General features: G+C 43.9%; 2 protein-coding genes across 2 annotated transcripts in view; one reads left to right on the top strand and one right to left on the bottom strand.

Moving 5' to 3' along the window:
- CUNH3orf52 (chromosome unknown C3orf52 homolog) overlaps positions 1-3,418 on the top strand; it is a 31,898-nt gene extending 28,480 nt beyond the window's left edge. The window contains exons 6-7 of the mRNA XM_050149029.1: positions 669-850; positions 1,971-3,418. Of these exons, the coding sequence (XP_050004986.1) occupies positions 669-850; positions 1,971-1,975 (187 nt within the window). The 3' untranslated portion in view covers positions 1,976-3,418. The remainder of the gene's footprint in view (positions 1-668; positions 851-1,970) is intronic.
- A 5,790-nt stretch (positions 3,419-9,208) lies between these two features.
- Gcsam (germinal center associated signaling and motility) lies at positions 9,209-17,454 on the bottom strand. Its single transcript, XM_050149054.1, has 6 exons — positions 17,350-17,454; positions 14,718-14,786; positions 12,368-12,424; positions 11,354-11,400; positions 10,993-11,021; positions 9,209-10,039 (listed from the first exon to the last, which is right to left on the bottom strand). Exons 1-6 carry the CDS (start codon positions 17,376-17,378, stop codon positions 9,725-9,727), a joined length of 546 nt encoding a protein of 181 aa, XP_050005011.1. The 5' UTR covers positions 17,379-17,454; the 3' UTR covers positions 9,209-9,724.
- Between the last annotated feature and the right edge of the window lie 1,952 nt (positions 17,455-19,406).

Here is a 19,406-nt window from a genome sequence, read left to right as displayed (position 1 = left end):
AGGATTAATAGTTTGTCATCATGTCTTAGGGGGCTGTGGAAGTGGATATAGGAGGGTATTACCCCCAAACACAGGAGGAAGGACTCACTGCTGGAGCACAGGGCATTTTGGGCAGGGGGATCATGAGGTCTGGAGCTAGGTCAGGGTAATGAACCTTGGCTCAGACCATAATCATGTTTATAGGTTAACTGGTTAAACCTGGGGGAAGGTGTGATCAAAGTGTGTGTGCGTATGTGTGTGAGAACTTACGCAAGGAGAAATAAATAACATTTTTAAAGAACTCATTAAAGCGACTAGCTCTGATGCATACACGTAGTGGCAACACTGAGAACAGTGAGATGTGAATAGAGGAGGAGGAGAGGCCAGGCTTCCTGCTCGGCCCTACAGGATGAAAGGCTGATGTAGGTGGGTGCTGCGTCAACTCTCAGTCTTTATATAGCGGGGCTGTGTCCTTCCCTTCCAAAGGTGGACCCCTAAAGTGTGAGGAGTTGGTGATGGTGGTGTGATGGCCTGCGGAGGCGGGGTCAAGGGCAGTGCGTTTTCCTAGGCCAGTGCACTCTCTGAAGCTGCTTACAGGAGGATGTGGAGCCAAAGAAGTAATGCTAAAACTGTGATTCTAGTTATTCACAGTAATGTCTGTCTGTCTGTTTCAATGACTTGGCCTCCAGCGTTGAAAACGCCACAGTAACCTACCACTTGCAGTTCGGAGTTCCAGCTGAGGATGATGGCTTCATGGAGTTCATGATGAGTGAAGAGCTGGTGCTTGGCATTGTGCGACAGAATTTCCACGATAAGAATCTGTCTAGTTGTGAGAGTCTCGGGCTGGACCCAGAATCACTCTTGCTCTATGGTAAGTAGAGAAAGCGAAGAATTAGGACCTGGAATGCTAAGCCAATGGATTGGGGCAGATGACCTGGCTTGGCAGTGTTGCTGCCTTGTCTTTTGCCAAGTCATTATTTTACTCACTCTTCCACAAGCTGGTCCTTCTCTGGAGCTTACAGCCTGTAAGCAGACAGAATAGTGAGGAAGCAGTGTAGGGAAACATAGGCCTCGGGGACTGGGAACCCCACACAGAACAGCAAACTCTCCCCGTAGTGTCCACCAGGGCCAATGTGAGGACCTCCACCTAGGCTACCATGTGCCTTGTTCATTTCTCCTGGCACACTGAAGGTGGTTTGGGGTGCTCATATGTTAGTTATTGCCACAATTGGAGTACAGAGAAAGGTCAAATGTCAAAAATGCCTTCATTATCCAAAAGACTATCACATATTTGTCACCAATCATACCCAAAATAAATGAATATCTACTTAGTTTGCAAATAAAAATAAAAATTATTTTGCAAATAAATTAGCATCCAAAAAGGGAAATGCTATTTGCCTTTTGAAGAGTGTCCACTGTGTGGCATGCATTCTACCTATATGCATGTGTGTATTTGTGTATGCACACAGAGAGTAAAGTTTCTCTATTCATAATCAATGGCTATTCCAATTTGATCTTCTACTACATACTCCAAAAAGTCAAATGTTTCAGCAAATGTTGAAAATAATTTTGGTTTCTGAAAATGAGTGACTGGCCTAGTTTCACTTCTGTTGCTGGGATAAAATCTGATTTCAGGTTCCAGTTTGTGATTGCAGGGAACTCGGGGCAGCAGGAACTTCAGGTTTCTCATTATTATCACAACCACGGTCAAGAAATGAATGCACTTACACTCCGTGCTCAACTCTTTTTCTCTACTCTTACCCCATCCTGAGCTCCAGACTGCAGAGTGGTGCTGCCCCCTTTCAGACAGAGTCCGCTCACATTCATTAAGGCAGTCAACACTACCCCCACCCCCAGACAGGCCCACAGGCCAAGCTGACCTGGGCAACCCCTCATTGAGATTCTTTTCCCAGGTGATTCCAGCTCGGGTCAAGCTGACAGAGGAAACTAGGCATGGCGGTAACTTTGGTTTGTCTTTGTTTTCTTTCTAGAATGAAGTGGTGGAGGTTGGTCTGTGTCAGAAAGCAATGCTCTGCAGTTTCAGAAGGAAGAGAATTCAAAAACCTATCTTGTAGTGACCAGCAGGAGAAGACAGTCCATCTCGTAGTGACCGGCAGGAGGAGACAGTCCATCTCGTAGTGACACGCAGGAGGAGACAGTCCATCTTGTAGTGACCGGCAGGAGGACACAGTCCTCCCACTCATGCTGCACAGATAGGGAGCCTGGCTCCATTTGCTGAATTCATGAGAGCTGTCCCAGCTGGATTCAGGAGCTAGATGAGGTCTGGGGCGAACCAAAGATCCACAACCCAAGCTTCCTGCTGCCTTTGAAGCACTGGCTGCCTCTGCTCGAGCATGGATGCCTTTCATGTAGTACAAGCAGAGTACCTGGCCATTAACCTGTGTTGATGGGGCAAGGTGAAAGCAAGTAGTCAGGGGATAGGGAACCGAGTCAATTGTTCATTCAAGTTTTCTCTCCACTCACAACTATATTTGATAGACCTCTAAGCAAAGGATGGGAGGAACAGGAAGGACCATAAGGACCATAACTCTTTGTCTACCTCCACCACCTATACCTAGGTGTCTGAACAACTGAGCTCAGCCATATCACTGTGTTACTTATAGAAATAAGTTCGATGCATCTTGTTTCTCATCTCTTCATTGTTCCTGAGATGCCTCAGTATCTTTTTTTTTTTTTGAAAACATAAGTCTGTGAGTTTTGAACATGCTGCCATCTTTTAAGGTTGCCAGCCATCCAGGTTTTTATTATTATCATTGCTGTTTTATGTAAAACTCATCAAAGGATCATCAGGACTGCTTAATTTCTGCTACTGATACTGCATACTGGCTTTGCATTGGCTGGTGTTACCAGCCTTTCTGTAGGACACAGTTTCTTGACTTGTTACTTGTGTGTCTTACTGCAGATGATTGCTAAGCAGTCCTTTTGAAATTGTCAAAAGAGGCATGCCTGTCCTTTGGAAGGCCACAAGGAAGTTAGTGACTGTATCAGTCACCTGCAGATAGAGAATGCCTGTCATGAGGGAATAGAATATTTGTTTTGTTGGGGGAAATTGTCTTTCTGGAAATTCTGGGGGAGCGAGTTTCATTGTGGAATGAGAAATTTCCCAGCCTGATACCTCAGATAGATTAGCCATGGATGCAGGTCACTGGAAGACAGCTATGTATGTGTCTGCATCAAATGTAGGGCTCTGAACAATGTGAATTTGCTTTCTTATTTATCTACTATATGTTATAGTAATAATAATTTCTATATAGTAATTTATTGTTTCATTTTCAGTATAGTTCCTTAAACTACTGAAACGGATGGATTTTTCTTCTTCCCCTTTATTTTTTACGTCAAATGTGAACCTCTCTGTGCCTGTACTTTTTGGAAAGTAATGAGGAATTTTAATATATAATGCCTTAGGAGCATTTACAATAAATTATTATTATTTTTTTGCAACTGTGTTGTTTTATCATCTGCCTCTCAGGTCTCCTCTCTCTAAGACTATATGTTAGGTGGGCTTTGTCTTGCAGAAAATGGGGGTAGAAGTGATTGTGTGTGTGAAGGCAGCTTCCTCTTCTGTGTGAATAAGATGAAGCCCAATTGGACCAGGCTGGGCTGGGATTGGCTGTGGCCTCTCATTTCTCTGCGGTCCTTCTTCTGCAAAGTGTTACAGTATTAATCTGCAATGTCCCCCGCTGACTTATGTGTGCAACACTTGTTTAGAGATAGTGATACTTTTTGGAGAAACTGTATAACCCTTAGGAGGTGGTCCTCACTGACCTCAGGAGACTGCTACAGGCAACCACTGGAAGCCCAGTCCACTTTGTCCAAGCTTCATATTCTGCTTCTCAGTCCACCATAATGTGGAATTCTCCCACTCCCCACCATGGACACTTGATGCCATTAATTCTGCTTTCCCTATGACGATGGGCTGAAACCATGAACCAAAATAAATCTTTTCTGCAGGAAATTGCATCTTGGGTGGGGCGGGAAGGATGGGTTTGTCCATGTATGGAGATGGGGTCGGGTTTTGTTCCTCTTTTTTTTTCCAGGAGAAACTAAGATAAAAATAACTTAGTTTTGATTTTGACCATTTGACCCTAGAGAAGACTTTCCAAGGTTTGGCTTTTGGGTATAATACATTATGGGTAGCTAAAGCATACAGAGATGTTTGATAAGAACAACCCTGTGCACATACACATTGTTTTGTTATAGAAAGCAAGTCTTGCGGTCACCGCGTATCTTAATGACAGGAATAATGCCTGGTGCATCACAAGGTTCAACAAGTACCTGTAAAATAATTGAAGGGTTTAGGATGAAAACCTGTTGCTTTCAGGAAGTCATTTAGCTATGGGTAGAAACACTTGTCCTGTTCTCAACAAAACTTCTAGCCAAGTGTCCACCTTTATAGCTTTGCAATTCAATTTGGTTGCAAAGATAATTTTTATCTTTTAAATTTTTTATTTATTTTTATTTATGAATCTGTGCTTGAGTGTATGTATGTGTACCATGTGTGTGTAGGAGTCCGAGGAGATCAGAAGAAGGCATCGGATCTCCTGGAGCTGGAATTGTAGGCAGCTGTGAAAGTCACAGTGGCGCTGGGACTGACCTTAGGTCCCTTGCAAGAGGAGCAAGCACTTTTAATCACTGAGCCATCTCTCTAGCCACTGGTAGATGTGAGTCATATGGTTTCGTGCATGCATAGATGATACCAGTGAAGAAGAAAAAAATAAAAGAAGTTGCTAATGTGATTAGAGAAACAGGATCTGCGTGTATGAAACAGGAAACAGCAGAGAAAAAATAGCCAGGTTTAACTGTAAACCATACAGACAAACTGTAGGGTTGTGGGTCAGAGAAAAGAATGGCCAGTGGAGTCTGCTTGCAGACTTTGTGTGAGAAGTAGACTCATGCTGACCCTGAAGTGCTAGTGAGATTTGAACAAGCAGGCTTGTCCTTTGTCCTTTGCCCATTTGTCTTTTGAGACAGGGTTTCTCTGTGTAAGAGTCCTGGAACTCACTTGGTAGACCAGGCTCCCTTTGATCCCACAGAGATCTGCCTACTTCCACCTCCTGAGTGCTGTGATTAAAGAAGTGGGCAACCAAGTCTGGCTTGCCCTTTAGACTGATAAAGTTAACATGGTTTTGTTTGTTTCTTTGCTGTACTGGGGATTGGACCTAGGATCTCACACATGCCAGACAAGCACTGTGTCTCCAGCTCCTTTTTAAAAGATGCAGATGCTTGACATGAACCCAGAGTTCAACGTGGGAGCAGTATCCCTTTCTCTCTTCTCTTCCATCATTAAATAAAGTACATGACCCTGTTGCTGTTCTCCTCATTCTGTATTCTATGCATTCTTTAATGTCTTTTCTATGTTTATTGGCAATGATCCACAACATCAGAAGGCGGATCCACAATTTATAGCTAGAAGCCAAAGCCTGGAGAGTGGGATGGGGGGGAGGAAGAGGGAGAGGGAGAGAGAGGGAGGTCATCTATGGTCCTACAGTTTGTGAAAGACAAAGCCTAGCCCACTGGGTAGGCCACCCATGCTGGTGGATGCCCTGAGTGAATCCTCAGTTCAGCTTTGGTTGGCATCAGAGAATCTGTCAGGAACACAGTGATGGGGGAAGAGAAGAACGGACAGATGTAGCCGTCGGGCTGCAGAAAACCAATGAAAATGACGCTGTGGCATTTCTCCTTTGACAATAAAAAGATCAGAAGAATAGGATTGATTTATATTGATCTATTTAATAGTTGGTTGAACCAGTATATCTTCAGATTTAGTCAAATGTGTGAACTTCAGAGGCTAGGTTTGGAAAGGGCCAGTCATGTGCAACAAGAAAGAATCTTGTTTCTTCTGTAGGCTCCTCTGGTGACTTGGAAATGCAGTTGTCCGCCTCATAGCCTTCCATCCTGGTCCCCCCACCTATTCCCATCTATCCTGCTCCTCTCTTCCTCTCTATGACCTTCCACACCAGTTCTTCCATGCCCTCTATCCTGTCCCATACCCCATGCCTTTCCATCCCATCCCCTATCCCCATGTCCTCCATCCTGTCCCCTACCCCCATGTCCTCCATCCTGAGAGACTTAAGAGGCTGTTCTAATCACGTCAGCATTTGAACTTGTCACTGGTACATTTTTCTGACTTGTCTTCGCCCTTTCCTATTTCTCTCTTCTGTTTTAAATAAGAATTTATTCACAGAATAAGAATTTATTTATAGGTGCTAACGTGAATGTGAGCGGAAACCACAATGCCTGCCGTGGCTTGTACAGCAGCTCTCTCCATTTTCTGTGTGCTGTTTGAAGCCCTAAACAAAGGAGGGGCATTTCTCGTTATAGCTGTGACTTGAAAGAGTAAATTAGAAACTCAGCCTCAATTTCTTTCTCAAGAACAGGGATTCTGTAAGTGAGGGACACACACACACACACACACAAATCTATGTTGGTGTGTACTTTCTGCAAGGCTACACAGTTTCATCAGAACTCTTGAAATGTGTGGGAAAGGGCAGCTGCATCAGCCTGTGGTAGCCATTAGAATTTTTTTTTTTTTGAGAATTTAAAACATATCTATGATAAAACTCTTACCCCCATTTTCCCCTTCAACTCTTCTCATATCTCACCAACATAACCCAACCCACTTTATGCTTTTTTAAAAATAACATGCTAAGTCCAGTTAGAGCTGTGTGTGTGTGTATTTGTGTGTACGTGTGTCTGAGTGTGTATGTGAAAGAGGACAACTTTCAGAGATCAGTTCTCACCTCCACTATGGAGCCCTAGGATTGAACCCAGGTTGTCAGGGTTGCCCGGTAAGCACTTTTACTCCCTGAGCTATTACTGCATTTGCATCCGTAGCAGATGTTTTTAAACCCCCCAGCGACTCTTCCGTCCAGACAGGCTGGTGTGCAGTCCCTCTAGCTTATCATGTAGCCATGCTTCTTCGGCTCTGCATTTAGATTTAGTGAGGTCCTGATAAAAGATATTTGCGTTTGGGTGACAGATAGTGCTTCACTGGATGAAGTGCAAACAAATACAGCTTATTGTATTGTACTGAGAATATCTTCGCCACCAACCAGCCACAAAGGTGTGGTATCCACGTGAAGAGCTCTAACATAGAGCCATCTGTTGAGGGAAGTTGGGGGCTCTAGGCTTTATTCTTTACTATAGTTTCTTCCCAGGGTCTTTGATAAGTGTTATGATGGTTAGTCTTTTTTTTTTTTTTCAATTTGGCACAAACTAGAGTCATCTGGGAAAAGGGAGCCTCAGCTTAGGAATCACTGCCATTGGCTTGACCAATTAGCATGTCTGTGGGGGCATTGCCTTTGTTGATGATTGGTGTGGGAGGGCCCAGACAACTAGGGCAGTGCCGCCCCTGAGCAACTGTTCCTGGGTTGTATAAAAAGCAAATTAAGAGAGCTATGCAGAAGATGTAGGATTCCTCCAAGACCTCTGCCTTATTTCTTGCCTCAAGCTCCAGCCCTGATGAACCACAACTGGCACATATAAGCCAACTAAACCCTTTCTTCCCCAGATGGGATTTTTGCCACTGCTTTATCACAGCAGGAGAAAGCTAACTAGAATAGGTGGCCATATGTCAGATGTAGCCTGCCAACATGTGGGTGCAATAGACCGAGCCTCAACTAAGTGGGTCAGAGTCAGAGGCAGAAAAGAAACGAAGACTTGAATCAGTCTCTGGCCCACACAGCTTCCCACAAGCCATGTGCTGCATCTTGTAGAGCAAACCAAGTGACTTCTGGCCAAAGTCTAAAGTTAGGCTTCTGTGTACAAGATCACTGGAAGAAGGGAGTTAGCAGAGACCAAGGCGCTGGGATCTGGTCAGCTCATCAGCTGCAGGGGATCAACCGGCTTATGGCTCAGCAGACTCACGCAGAGGATTGTCAGTGGCTGCGTTTACTCTCAGGGGGTCACTAGGGCTGCTTTATATTCTTTAGCTATTTATTTGTGTGCATGTGTGTGTGTGTGTGTGTGTGTGTGTGTATGCCTTGTCCATGCTGGAGAAGGATCCTACTACCGAGCTGCCTCCCTAATGCCTTGCGGCGTTTTAAGCAGAAAGGTATTCAGCATGGAGAAAACATCAGTTATTAAATACATAGCATCCAGAGCTCGTCTCAACGAACATCTTGTCGTTTTAGCATCTCTAAAATTAGGAGAGTGGCCATGAAGTAAATACAATAACACCTTGAGGGTGCAGGTGTGAGTGGAGAAATAGTCTAATTTGCTAATAATTGCTTTCGTCTCGCTCATCTCATTTGTGTTTTCATGATTTCCCACTATTTCATTGATATCTCCTCCTCCAGGGCTGCCTCAATAACCACACATAGTAAATCTCAAGTAAACCACAACCTGTGCTTGTTTAGGGCAAAGGTCTGCAAAATTATTATCCAGACTATGATAAATTAAAGGTATTTTTAGCTTTGCAAAGCCCTGGTCTGTGTTGCAAATTAACTCTACCATGGTTGAGCATCCATAGACAGTAGGCAGACAAATCAGTTGTGGCTCATGTTTCAGTAAACCTTTATCTCCAAAGACAGGTGGCGGGTCAGATTTGGTCTGTCTGCTGGTTATGCAGAATTGGCTAATGTAGGGCAGATGCAATTCCAGAAACTCTAAAGAAAAACTGAGTGAAAATGAAGAAGCGAGGCACAGAGGGTGCTCACGGAGAAGGTGTGTGTGTTATCTTCCCCATGTGGACATTCACACATGCTGGGTTAGTTATGGAGAAATTTACTCTATATAGTATATAGCAGAAACACAGACTCGGAAGCTAGAGTAAGGTTCTGCACTAATGCTAACAAAGTACCTTTGGGCAAATTATGATCTCCCAGTCAAAAAGAGAAGATGGTGGGATCAAAGTTTCATCAGTGGCCTTTCTCCTCCATCGTTCTCTGGTACTATGGTGATTCTCCTGAGGTTTTTGCTTGCTTGCTTGTTTGTTTTGTTTGGTGAGGCAGGGTTTCTCTGTGTAGCCCTGGCTGCCCTGGAACTCACTCTGTAGACCAGGGTAGATTCTACTGATATGTATGTGAAGGCATTTGAACTCTCTCTTCATGGTAGATCACTTGCCTAGCATGGATGAGGTTCTGGAGATGACTTCCTGCACCGTAAAAGAAAAACAATTGTGAGGGGAAAATCAGTGTTTGAAAATGTAATTTAAAATTATATTAACAATAATCATGCAGGAAATTATAAGCCATTGGGACTGTGAGGGAAAGCAACACCAAGTAGGACATGTCTTGGGACCATGGAATAAAAGGAATATTGCAGGTTGCATAGCAAGTGATGCTGAGCTGGAATTTCACAATAATGAGGGAATTCCCCCTGGGGACATGTAACATGATGAGTAAGCTTCCTCTGGCTTCAGAAAACAGTTGTGGGGATAATTTATCAGAACTGAGTGAGAAGAGACGAGCCTCTTGCGGTACTCCCAGGTGTAGATACGGGGAGCCCTTCCTACCACAGAGTATTTTTAACATCACTTAGAAACAAGAGTGATGTTCGAGACAACTGACTAATTTTTGAATGTTGGCCACTGTCAGTCTCTATAAGGCTTTGTGGTTTGCAGTCTGCCCTGCCAAGGTCCTCCAGAAGAAATAAGCTAAGGATCATGATGCCCTATGACCGCTTCAACTAGTGTCCCCCAAACCCTATGTTTATCTGTCATCAAACAGGGTCCCTAACTCCTCCTTTGATCTGTCAGTGCTAAACAAACTCTAATCTTGTCACATCATTTTAGATGAGAAAAGTGAGTCTCAAAGGCAGTTGTAAATGGCCGTGGCTGTTGAGGGGCATGAGACAGGAGTGTTCTGGGCACAAGAAGTTCATATTCATCCTCTGTGGAAGGTGGTGACTGAGGGGTGGGAGAGAAACGGAGAACGGAATACTCAGTCTCTTCTCTTGAAGACTCTCTGTGTCTCTCAGTCTGGCTGGAGACGTTCTCATAGAAGCCCTCAGCAGAGTTGCCTGGCGGTCTTCCTCCGAGGGCCTTGTGATCAACAAGCACATAGCATAACTCCTCTGTGTACATCTGGCTAGCATTGTCCTGCAGGTCAAAGGAGAGTCGTCATAAAGAGCTGACCTCTTTCCGTTCCATTTATACTTCAGTGACCACACGGGCCTGATGGGGGATATTCTGTCTTCCACCATTGCCACTTCCTTCATTTCATGGCCATCTTTTCTAAATGGCTGCAGCAGCATTCCAAACGCTAAACTAGAAGATGGAGTGTTCATGTCACCCAAAGTATATAGCTAACTTCGTGTGTCTTTTTTTTGACACGTTCCATAGTGACCCTTGGCCACCTTGTGTGCTTCCCTTGGGTTAGATAATATTTAATTACTCATCAAGAGATCATTATTATTATTGTAGTCATCATTTGAGATAGGGTCTCATGTATTCCAGTCAATATGTAGCAGAGGATGACCTTGAACTTCTAGTCCTCTTATTTTTATCGTATGAGAGCCAAGGGGACATGTATGTCACCACATTCAGCATATCCTGTGCTGGGATCAAACCCAAGGCTTCCTGCATGCTAGATCAGCACTCTCCACACACTGAACAACACCCACAGGCTCCCTATTTGCAGATTACTGTATTCAAGGCAAGGTCTAACTAATGGTGGATTCTCAGGAGCTAAAAATTCAAAGGCAGCAACTCACAGTGAAAAGCATGTTGCTGCAGGAGCGGGACAGGAGTTTGGATGCTGGCTCTGTCATCTCTCAGAGGTCTGGATTCAGAGACTATAACTCACGCTCTCAGGCTTAGTAACTGGGAAGTTAGAAGACTAACATAGTAATACAGCAATATGGAGCTGTCTGTCAAACACTCGTGTATGGCCCGCCATCAACAAAGTGCTCAGCAAATGTTAGTTCTCTCCAGTCAGTTACACAACAGGATTGCTGCTGTCCCTGCCACCAGGCTCTGCAAATAACTGTGGGATCCCCGCCCTGGCATCTACAGTGTTTCTTCCATCTTGGGATCAGAAGGGTTCTTATTACCTGCATAGGAGCTGAAGTCATCCCTTCGTCTGCAGAAAGAAAAATAGGCTCAATGAATTTCAGCTTGGAAAAAGGCTCCAGGGGGTGGGGCTAGGGTGTTGGCAGTCAGACAGCCAAGGGACAGCTAGAGTAGTCTACAGAAGTCCATAATGAACAAGGGTCTCCAAAGTACAGAGAAAGGAAATTTTAAAAATGTAAGTCCATCAAGAGTAAAAATGAAGGAGAAACGATGACTTTTTTTGCTGGGCATTGTCGTGCCCACCTTTGATCCCAGAATTCGGGAGGCGGAGAAAGTTCTAGGATATTCAGGGCTGTTCCATAGAAAAACCCTATCTCAAAACAAAACAAAACAATGACTTACTTTGCTTTGGGGATTCCTGTCTGGCTTTAAATGTTCTTAGGTTTTTCCTGAAAGAAAAGAATGTAGATAGATTGTTTCAATATTCAGAAAGCCTGAAGTATTATATTATGAAACTTCAATTTCTATCATTGGTAATTGGCAGTTCTTATTCTTTTTTATAATACCTCTTTCAACAATAGGATTGAAAGAATAAGAAAGGGGAAAATATAAGATGCTGTCATGTAGAAGTAAATCCCTTTTTTCTGTCTATATTTTGCAATCTCATATGTGCACATGTGGTGTTAAGAGGTTATATATTTGGAGGCTATTTCTGACACAAAGCTCTATTTTGTTTTATATCTTATCAAATATATATTGTTTTATATTTAAAAATATATATACCTATGTTTTATATTTTATCAAATGGAGGAGCAGGCATTTTTCAATCCCAAGTCTAACCTGTGACCGCCCCCCCCCAAACAAAAACCAAACACTTCCCATTAAAGTACACTGCATAGGGGACCACCTGGAATTATGATGGGAACACATTGTCATCTAGTGGGCAAAGACATAATTTCTTATCAGGATGGCCCCGGGGCTGCTATGCTAAGTCTGCTTAATGTCTCTGTTGCTCACGGAGTGGTGGCAGGCTAATTTTAGCAGTCCTTTCACTCTCCAGAGTGTCGCAGTTTGGACAACAAATTATCACCTGAACTACAAACCATGCAGAAGGCAGAGACGTGTGCTTCTATACAAGGAACTTGTAATGCGAAGACTCTCAGTATTAATGGGCAGTTTCGTTCTTACACCGAAGGCTTACCCATGCGAGAAGACGCTACCACCCGTGAAACAATTATTCTTGATTCTTCCCACACTCTGGATGCTGTTTCCTTGACTGGCTCTCAGTGGGTTTATCTGGGTTTGGTACCTGGTTTGGGTATAGCCACAAGGGCGAAGGAGCTCACAGGTATCTTACAAGGCCCATGCTAAAAACACAGCTAGGGAGCCCATTCACTGGAGCAGGGCTTCACTTACCAAGGAAGGCAGGAACACCCTTCAACGATGTGGCAACAACTCCAGCATCTGGAATAACTGAGAGAAGTAACAGGACGTTGATGAGTCCGGTTTCTGAAACTTTGTTAACGGTGACTTCTTTCCCCTTGCTGCTTCTACCCTCACGCCTTGGGTGAATTGGACATAGGGTTGTGACGCCATCAGTTTCTAAGCAGGGTCAAGCCTTCCTGTCTCATTCTCAGCAAGGGACACAAAAAGTTTTAAAACTCACAATTCCGGGGATTTACTTGATGCCTCTCAATGGAGTTACCACCAGAAAATTAAGGTACGAGTGTGCAGACATTTGAGAAATCATCTTGTTTGGGTCAGGTCAAGCAGCATCTCCAGAGGATGTCACTGAACTCCGACTCTCTAATCTCTCCTACATATCCTCCACTCCAGCAGACTAATCACATGTCTCTCTCCTTCACTAGAATGTGAACTTCACAAGATTGGGAACTATATTCTTCCTGCCCATCACGGTTTTTGTCACCAATGCATGGCACCCTATCTGATATACAGCAAATTTGTCTTCCACAAATATTTGTTGAAGCTATAGTGAGCACAGCCACCAGGTCTGCTACCCAGATTCCAGTGGAATAGCTAAGTACGGAAGCTTATGATTTTTACAGCAGAAATTGAGAAACTTACTTGGAAGTCAGGCATTTAGGATGAAGTCTAAAGTTCGGTGCTTTTTTCTGGAGTGTAGGGATAGCTGACTACCTACAGGGTTTATCATAAAAGCGCCTCTTTAACACACTGCATGTACCAGTTACATTACATTTGGAAAACAGCACTCAAAAATGTGCCCTCAGTGAACTTCCCCAGGAGTTCCCTCAGAAGGAGAACAGAAAGGGCTGGCTAGAACCCGTGGCCGTGGCTATGACTACCAGCTTGGGTGAACATCTTAATGGCTTCTGGGTTCTCTGTGCTATCAGAGACCTTGGGGCATGGCCACGCTCTCTTCCTTAGTCACCCTTAGTGTCCTCTGTGCCCTGTAAATCCTTTGCTTTCCTCTTCTGCTCCTCTTGTTAAAAGGCATCATATGGAGGCTCCTGAATCGGCACAGTGCTAAGAAAACAGGTTCACTAAGGGAACATGGAACTGAGATGAAAGCGGAGGGTAGAGTTGTGAGGTACTGGATTCATACTCTTACTTCCAAAGAAAAACTGAGCCACAATTTAATTTGTAAAATGAGGGTATATGTTCTACTTATTTCATGAGGCCGTTGAGGATCAGACGAAGGTGATGATTTGCAAAAGTGACTTGGAAGGTTTCCTTCTTTTATACATTTCCTGGCAATGCATTCTTGCATTTTAATATGTGTGTCTTGATTTAAGGAGAGCTCAGGTAAGCAAAATAACATCTAAAAATGTGCCCTCTGGTAAACGATCCCTGGAGTTCCCTCAGAAACAGGAGAGGTTGTATTAGAGACACAAACCTCTGTGACATCAGAGGGACGCCATCAATCCCGAGTGCCTGTTTTTTCATGAGGATTCTGTCATCAATCCTATATAAAATCCTATTATTTCTCTCTCCTTTGTCCTTGTCCCCCTCTTTTTCTCTCCCCTTCCCATCCTGTGATGTATGTGTTTTAACAGATGGTCAATGATACCCTCGAGATACAGAATTCTCAGCTTGCATTGAAGATATGCAGCCTTGGGTGGGAAGGATCTTAGCATCTTTCCCTCAAACATAGTCTTGTTTTTTTTTTTTTTTTTGATCCTCTCTCAAAAGTACATCCTGGAACACTGTGAAAATGGCTGCTAACTCTGTAGGTTATAGAACAACAGACTTTGCCATAATTTGGAATTCTTAGACCTGAGAAACTTATGCATTGCAAGATTCCTTCCTTAGGAGTTATTTGAAACTAGGTACTCATAAAACCACCCAGGAAGGATGCATGAAACTGTCTTAGCTTCCACAGCACTGGCATAAACACAAGCAACTCTCCACAGGCCTTTCAACCTCATGTCATGGGAGAATGTATTGAGCTCAGAAATAGGAACTTGAAGCTTAATATGACAAAGCCAACTTAGAGATTTGAGTACAAAGGTACTTTATTCCAAAAACAAAGAGACAACAGGATTTCAGATCTTTATTTCAAGCTGTACCAGGGACTTAAGCATCTGATTTCCTGTTGCCAAGGATACACTTGGTTCTTAGACTAGCAGGCTGTCTCCTGCCCAATGTGGGGAAGTCTTGTTTTCTTTCCTAGTGTTTTCACATTGATTGCCATTGTGGCTGCTACTGGGTCTCCACTGTGAGAATGTGTAGCCCCAGCCCTGACAGGCTTTATCTTCCTGGGGAGTGGGGTAGCCTATACTCTCACCTGCGCGTCCTCTGCTTGGCATTCTGGAGTCTCAGATTCCAGTGTGTCTCCTGAGTGTCCAGCTGCCACCTAAGACGTAAATATCAGACATGGGCCATGTGTTTCCTCCTATAATTCCTACTATAGTTTTGTGTTTTTACCCAAGCTTTTTATTTCTTCTGTGTATGTGTAGTCCTGGAACCGCCTTACCACTTCCCTCATTGCTTTGCCATTTATTCATGTCCCCTCCTGAAGCACGGGACCTAGCCCGTTTCAGATCTAACACCTTTATCACTAGAGAAGCAGCCCACACCCACAATCTTAAGATAATGTCTGAGAGTCCTCATCACAAGCATGAACATGCCACCATGCAGGGAGAGGCCGGAGCCTTTCTGTTCGTTCTCTATTTGCTGCAGTTTCAGGGGCTGCACGCAAGCAATGGCTTCTATGAGACACTATCTTTTCCAGAAATCCAGAGAACAAGGGAGAATAGAAGGGGAAATAAACATTAAATAAAGATAATTAAATTCATTCCCTGTTTGGATTTGATGCCTCTTTAGTCATTTTTTTCCCATTTGCTGGAAGTTGAGGGTGTGGAGAAATAAACTTGGTGAGTACTTCCTAGTATACGTCCTCCTTTCTATGTGCTAGACTCCATTCGGTTTCAGAGGAAGTCCACTGGTTGATAGTATTGTCCCATCATTTATTAACAAGGGAACCGGGGACAAAATCTAGGCAGTTTGTTCGAGGATCTTTGTCCCAAGACCTTGGGCTCTCCTTGTGGGGAGAGATGGTTTTCATCCTATGATCTGCAGAGGCATGGGAAGGAGTGTGCCCACACGGGTACCAGAGGAAAGATGGACAAGAGACGCCAGTTGACATAAAACAACAACTTCAATTAGCCCGGGAATGAGGACGCTGGGGAATTTATTTAGGGACACAATGAGATCTGAACCACGGGCTGAATGTATAGGACTAACTGTAAATTCCTAAAGCCGCACGAGGAAAGGAGAGTGTGAGTTGGTCAGGAAAGACTGCAGTCAAAGGCACCCAAGCAATTTCCAGAGTGAATTCAATCATCTCTAAAATGTAACAGATGCAGCATCAAAAAAAAATCTAGCCACTGAGTAGAAAATTATTATTTTTGCATATTTATGAAAAGAGCTCATTTAAAAAATACAGAGGGCTTTTTACTTTAGAAACAAAATAGAGTAAGCCCCAAACAAAAATTGAAGGAAGGCATTACTGGCTCTCCTTAGGTAAAGACACACAAATGACTGGTGGACACAGGATTAAAGGAATAAAGACTGGATACAGGAGTTAATAAAGACTGTGTATGCAACGCTGTAACTGTTAGTGTGAACACCCGCTCATTCCATCTCCTACCTGTATCTCTGTATGTTCATCTCTCTCACAATCAATATACATCAGTGTCACAACACAACCCGCAGCAAAGTTCTGAGACACGAAAGTGCGTGTGTGTCATCCATCCCTACATCCTCATCTATACTAATCTACATTTTCTTTCCTCCCTCCTCAGGGATGCTTCCAGCTGCCCATCTAGCACTTACTGTGCACCTGTTGTGTGCCAGGAACAAAGGCAGGAGCCAGGAGTTCCCAAAGCAAAGAGTGGAAAATAAAAGGCAATCCTTACATTAGAGACATTCACAGAGAGATATAACGGCAGGCAGTCATGATAGAAGGCCATTAGCAAGTGGAGGAGGTGTAAGAGAGTTCCCGGCAAACACTCAGGTAAGGCTGGCTCTCAGAAAACTACACAGACATTCCCAAGTCTCCTTGGGTAAGTGGTGTTTTTGCAGGACCTCATTCTTCTATATTCCCCTTTATATGCTATGTGAGACCACAGCAGCAAGCACAATCCGGGAAGACGCCCTGCCAGCTTACTCTCTATAGATCACCTCATTTCATGCCATAGAAATTCCTTTATTTTGGGTGATAGAAATTTTCTTTACGTGTGTTTGCTTTGATTGAATGAAAGTGATGGTCTGAAAGCCGAGATTAGCCTCCCATCAATGAACCCCTCTCTGTCAGGGACTATGCAGGCAGCTGCCATCCACACTTGGAACCTCTGGGTAGGATTACACTATTATTTCCATTTAAAGTAAGGAGAACAGCCCTGTTGTGGTGGCCCACACCTTTAATCCCAGCTTTAGGCCAGCCTGGTCTATCAAACAAGTTCCTGGACAGCCAGGGCTATGCAGCGAAACCCTGTCTCAAAAACCCATCCCCAAAGCCAAAACAAACAACAACAAAATAAAAGTGACCCATGTCCAGGAACAGGAAGGTAAGTCTTTTCCCGAATGTCATGACCCTCCTTAACCTGCTTGTAAATGCACCAACTGAAGCCTCATGGTGGCAGGGAATGTCTATTTATTTTAAATTTATAAAGAATCCCCGAAAGGGTGGATGCTCATGAACATATTTAGGGACATCAAGAGTCCATGAGATGGAGACATTTCAACCATTCTCCTCCAACAGAAGGTAAAACCTGCAGGACAGTCACCTGGTGTGCGGCTCAGGAGGTGATTAATTCTTGTCAGACTCCTTTCCGGGTCCCCTCACCCTAAGAGTAGCCCTCCTTTTCTCTTTCACCACTGGACCAGGTCCCTGCTCTTTCAGAAAGAGAACTCACCCGATTTTCCTCTGTAGACAGTTCCCCATCAGATTTCTCAGCCCCTTCCCCGAGTGTGTTCCTACTTCCTTCTCAGATGTCTTGTACCTTACTCTTTGGGGCAGCTTCCAACTCACAGCAGGGGCAGAGCAGCTCTGGCCAGCTGCAGACTGTCAAAAGGAGGAGGCGCTTGCCTGCAGGAGGAGGAAGAGGGCTGGGGGAGCGTGAGAGGCACATGCACAAAGAATATTCTGAAAGCCAGTCAAAACCCTGCTGCATCAAGCTATTAACCAAACCGGAAACTGCTGGTCAGGGCGACTCCAGGGTTGTGGTTGCAGAGGGGCTAAGGGAGTTTTTTAATGGCAGACACCCGCATTTATTAAATCACTGCTTCAGGGAAGACAAATGGGGGAGGACCTTGGTAAACAAGTAAACAACAAAACCGAAAAAAAAAAAACCCTGCAAAACAACAACAAAAAACCCAGAATCAGGCCACAGTCTAGCTGGTCATACATATATACATACATATGTATTATTAGTTTATATACACACACACATTCTGACTTAAATAAAACTTTCCCATCTTGTCTGGCAATGCTCCTTCCAAGAGCCGAAGACCATTGAACAAAAACTGCAACACCACACATGAGAAGCCCTCTTTTGAGTTGTTGGTCAGGACTCTCAAAGAGACTCCCCAGACACACAGCCTATTGCTATTGCCCTTGGCTGCCCCCTGAAGGCTGAAGGTAAGTCCTTATTGCTGAAGACACCTTGCACTTCAGATGGCCCAGACACCACTGATCTGGAACAGACCTGAATGCCTCTTCCCTGAGGACTAACTCTTATGGTGCAGAAGGCACCATGTAGGCTTCCAAAGGAGGGAGGTAACCATCAGTCCTACCTAGATAATAATGTCTATGAATCTATGAATCACATGATGACCAGCATAGCACAATAGTTTTAAGGGTGCCACAGTGGCACACATACCATGGGGGTGACCAACAGCTCTCTAGTTGGACCCCAGAACCACTCAACAAGAGGGAAAGTATGCCTGGCACTGGAAACCTAGCCCACTCCCCAGAGCTAGTGAAGTCACGGATCTTGGAAGTCTTTATGTAAACCAATAAGGCACATTTGTATACAGAAAAAACAGGCTTCCCAAATCAGTCAGCAGGCCTGTGTTTAGGTATTTTTCCAGGTTGAAAGTATAACCTCTAGGAATCTGGATTTTGGATATAAAATTTTATATCAATTCACACATCACTTGCTAAAAATTGACAAATAAAATATAGCTCTGAAGTCAGTGAATGGATACAACCCGTTATATGCACACGGTGGAATATCGCCTGGCAGTGAAAAGAACGGTCCCCTGGGTTACATAACAATTAGAATAATTCTGAGTGCATTACCTGACAGAAAGAAACCAGACCTGTAATGGGTTTGTGACTTTCCGGACAAGGCAAGACTAGGAGCAGAAAGCAGGAATACCTACCAGGAGCACCCCACCAACCTCTAATACATACGGGTGGCACTAATTCATGTTAGGGGGTATTTTGATCTTGGTCTTGACTGTAGTGGCTGTGTGTTTATGCCTTCCTCTCTCTTTAAAGAATGGTGCCAAGGGGGGATTAACTGTATAGAAATTATATTGCAATAGAGAAATATCTTAAAATGAATTCTCGGACTGCAATCTTGTTTTTTTTTCTTCATTGCTTTATTTTTTCTTTAATCTTGTTTATGATGGTTATTTTTTGTTTAGTCATTCATTCATCACTCATCCCTTCCACAAATATATGTTGAGAACCTACTGTGTGCTGAGCTCAACAGTGAGCAAAGCAGAGGGAAAAATATTTCTTTATTTGGCCTTGAGTAAATACAGAGGTCATATCTAAAGCCAATAGCAGGACGGGAACTGTCTTAGTTGCTGTTCTATTGCTGTGAGAGATAGGTGAACAAAGCAACTCTTACAGGAGAAGAAAGCGTTCAGTTGTGAGCTTGCTTAGTAGTTTCAGGGCACTCATCACAGTGGGAAGCAAACAGGTGAGGCACCGGAGTAGTAGCTGAGAATTTTCCAACCT

Source organism: Alexandromys fortis, unplaced genomic scaffold (assembly GCF_014885135.2).
Source record: "Alexandromys fortis isolate MF-2015 unplaced genomic scaffold, M_Fortis_MF-2015_v1.1 scaffold_4, whole genome shotgun sequence".
Taxonomy (NCBI): Eukaryota; Metazoa; Chordata; class Mammalia; order Rodentia; family Cricetidae; genus Alexandromys; species Alexandromys fortis.
The sequence above is the reverse complement of the archived record's forward strand: the minus strand, read 5'-3'. Positions and strand labels throughout refer to the sequence as shown.

Bases quoted from the DNA above. Each gene is read 5' to 3' on its own strand.
- Gcsam (XM_050149054.1), bottom strand. From the start codon at position 17,378: ATGGGGAACTGTCTACAGAGGAAAATCGG. The intron at 12,425-14,717 runs GTGAGAGTATAG...TACTTCTCTCAG, and splicing joins GCCAAGCAGAGGACGCGCAG to TTATTCCAGATGCTGGAGTT. The intron at 11,022-11,353 runs GTAAGTCATTGT...TTCTTTCTGCAG, and splicing joins ACAGGAATCCCCAAAGCAAA to ACGAAGGGATGACTTCAGCT.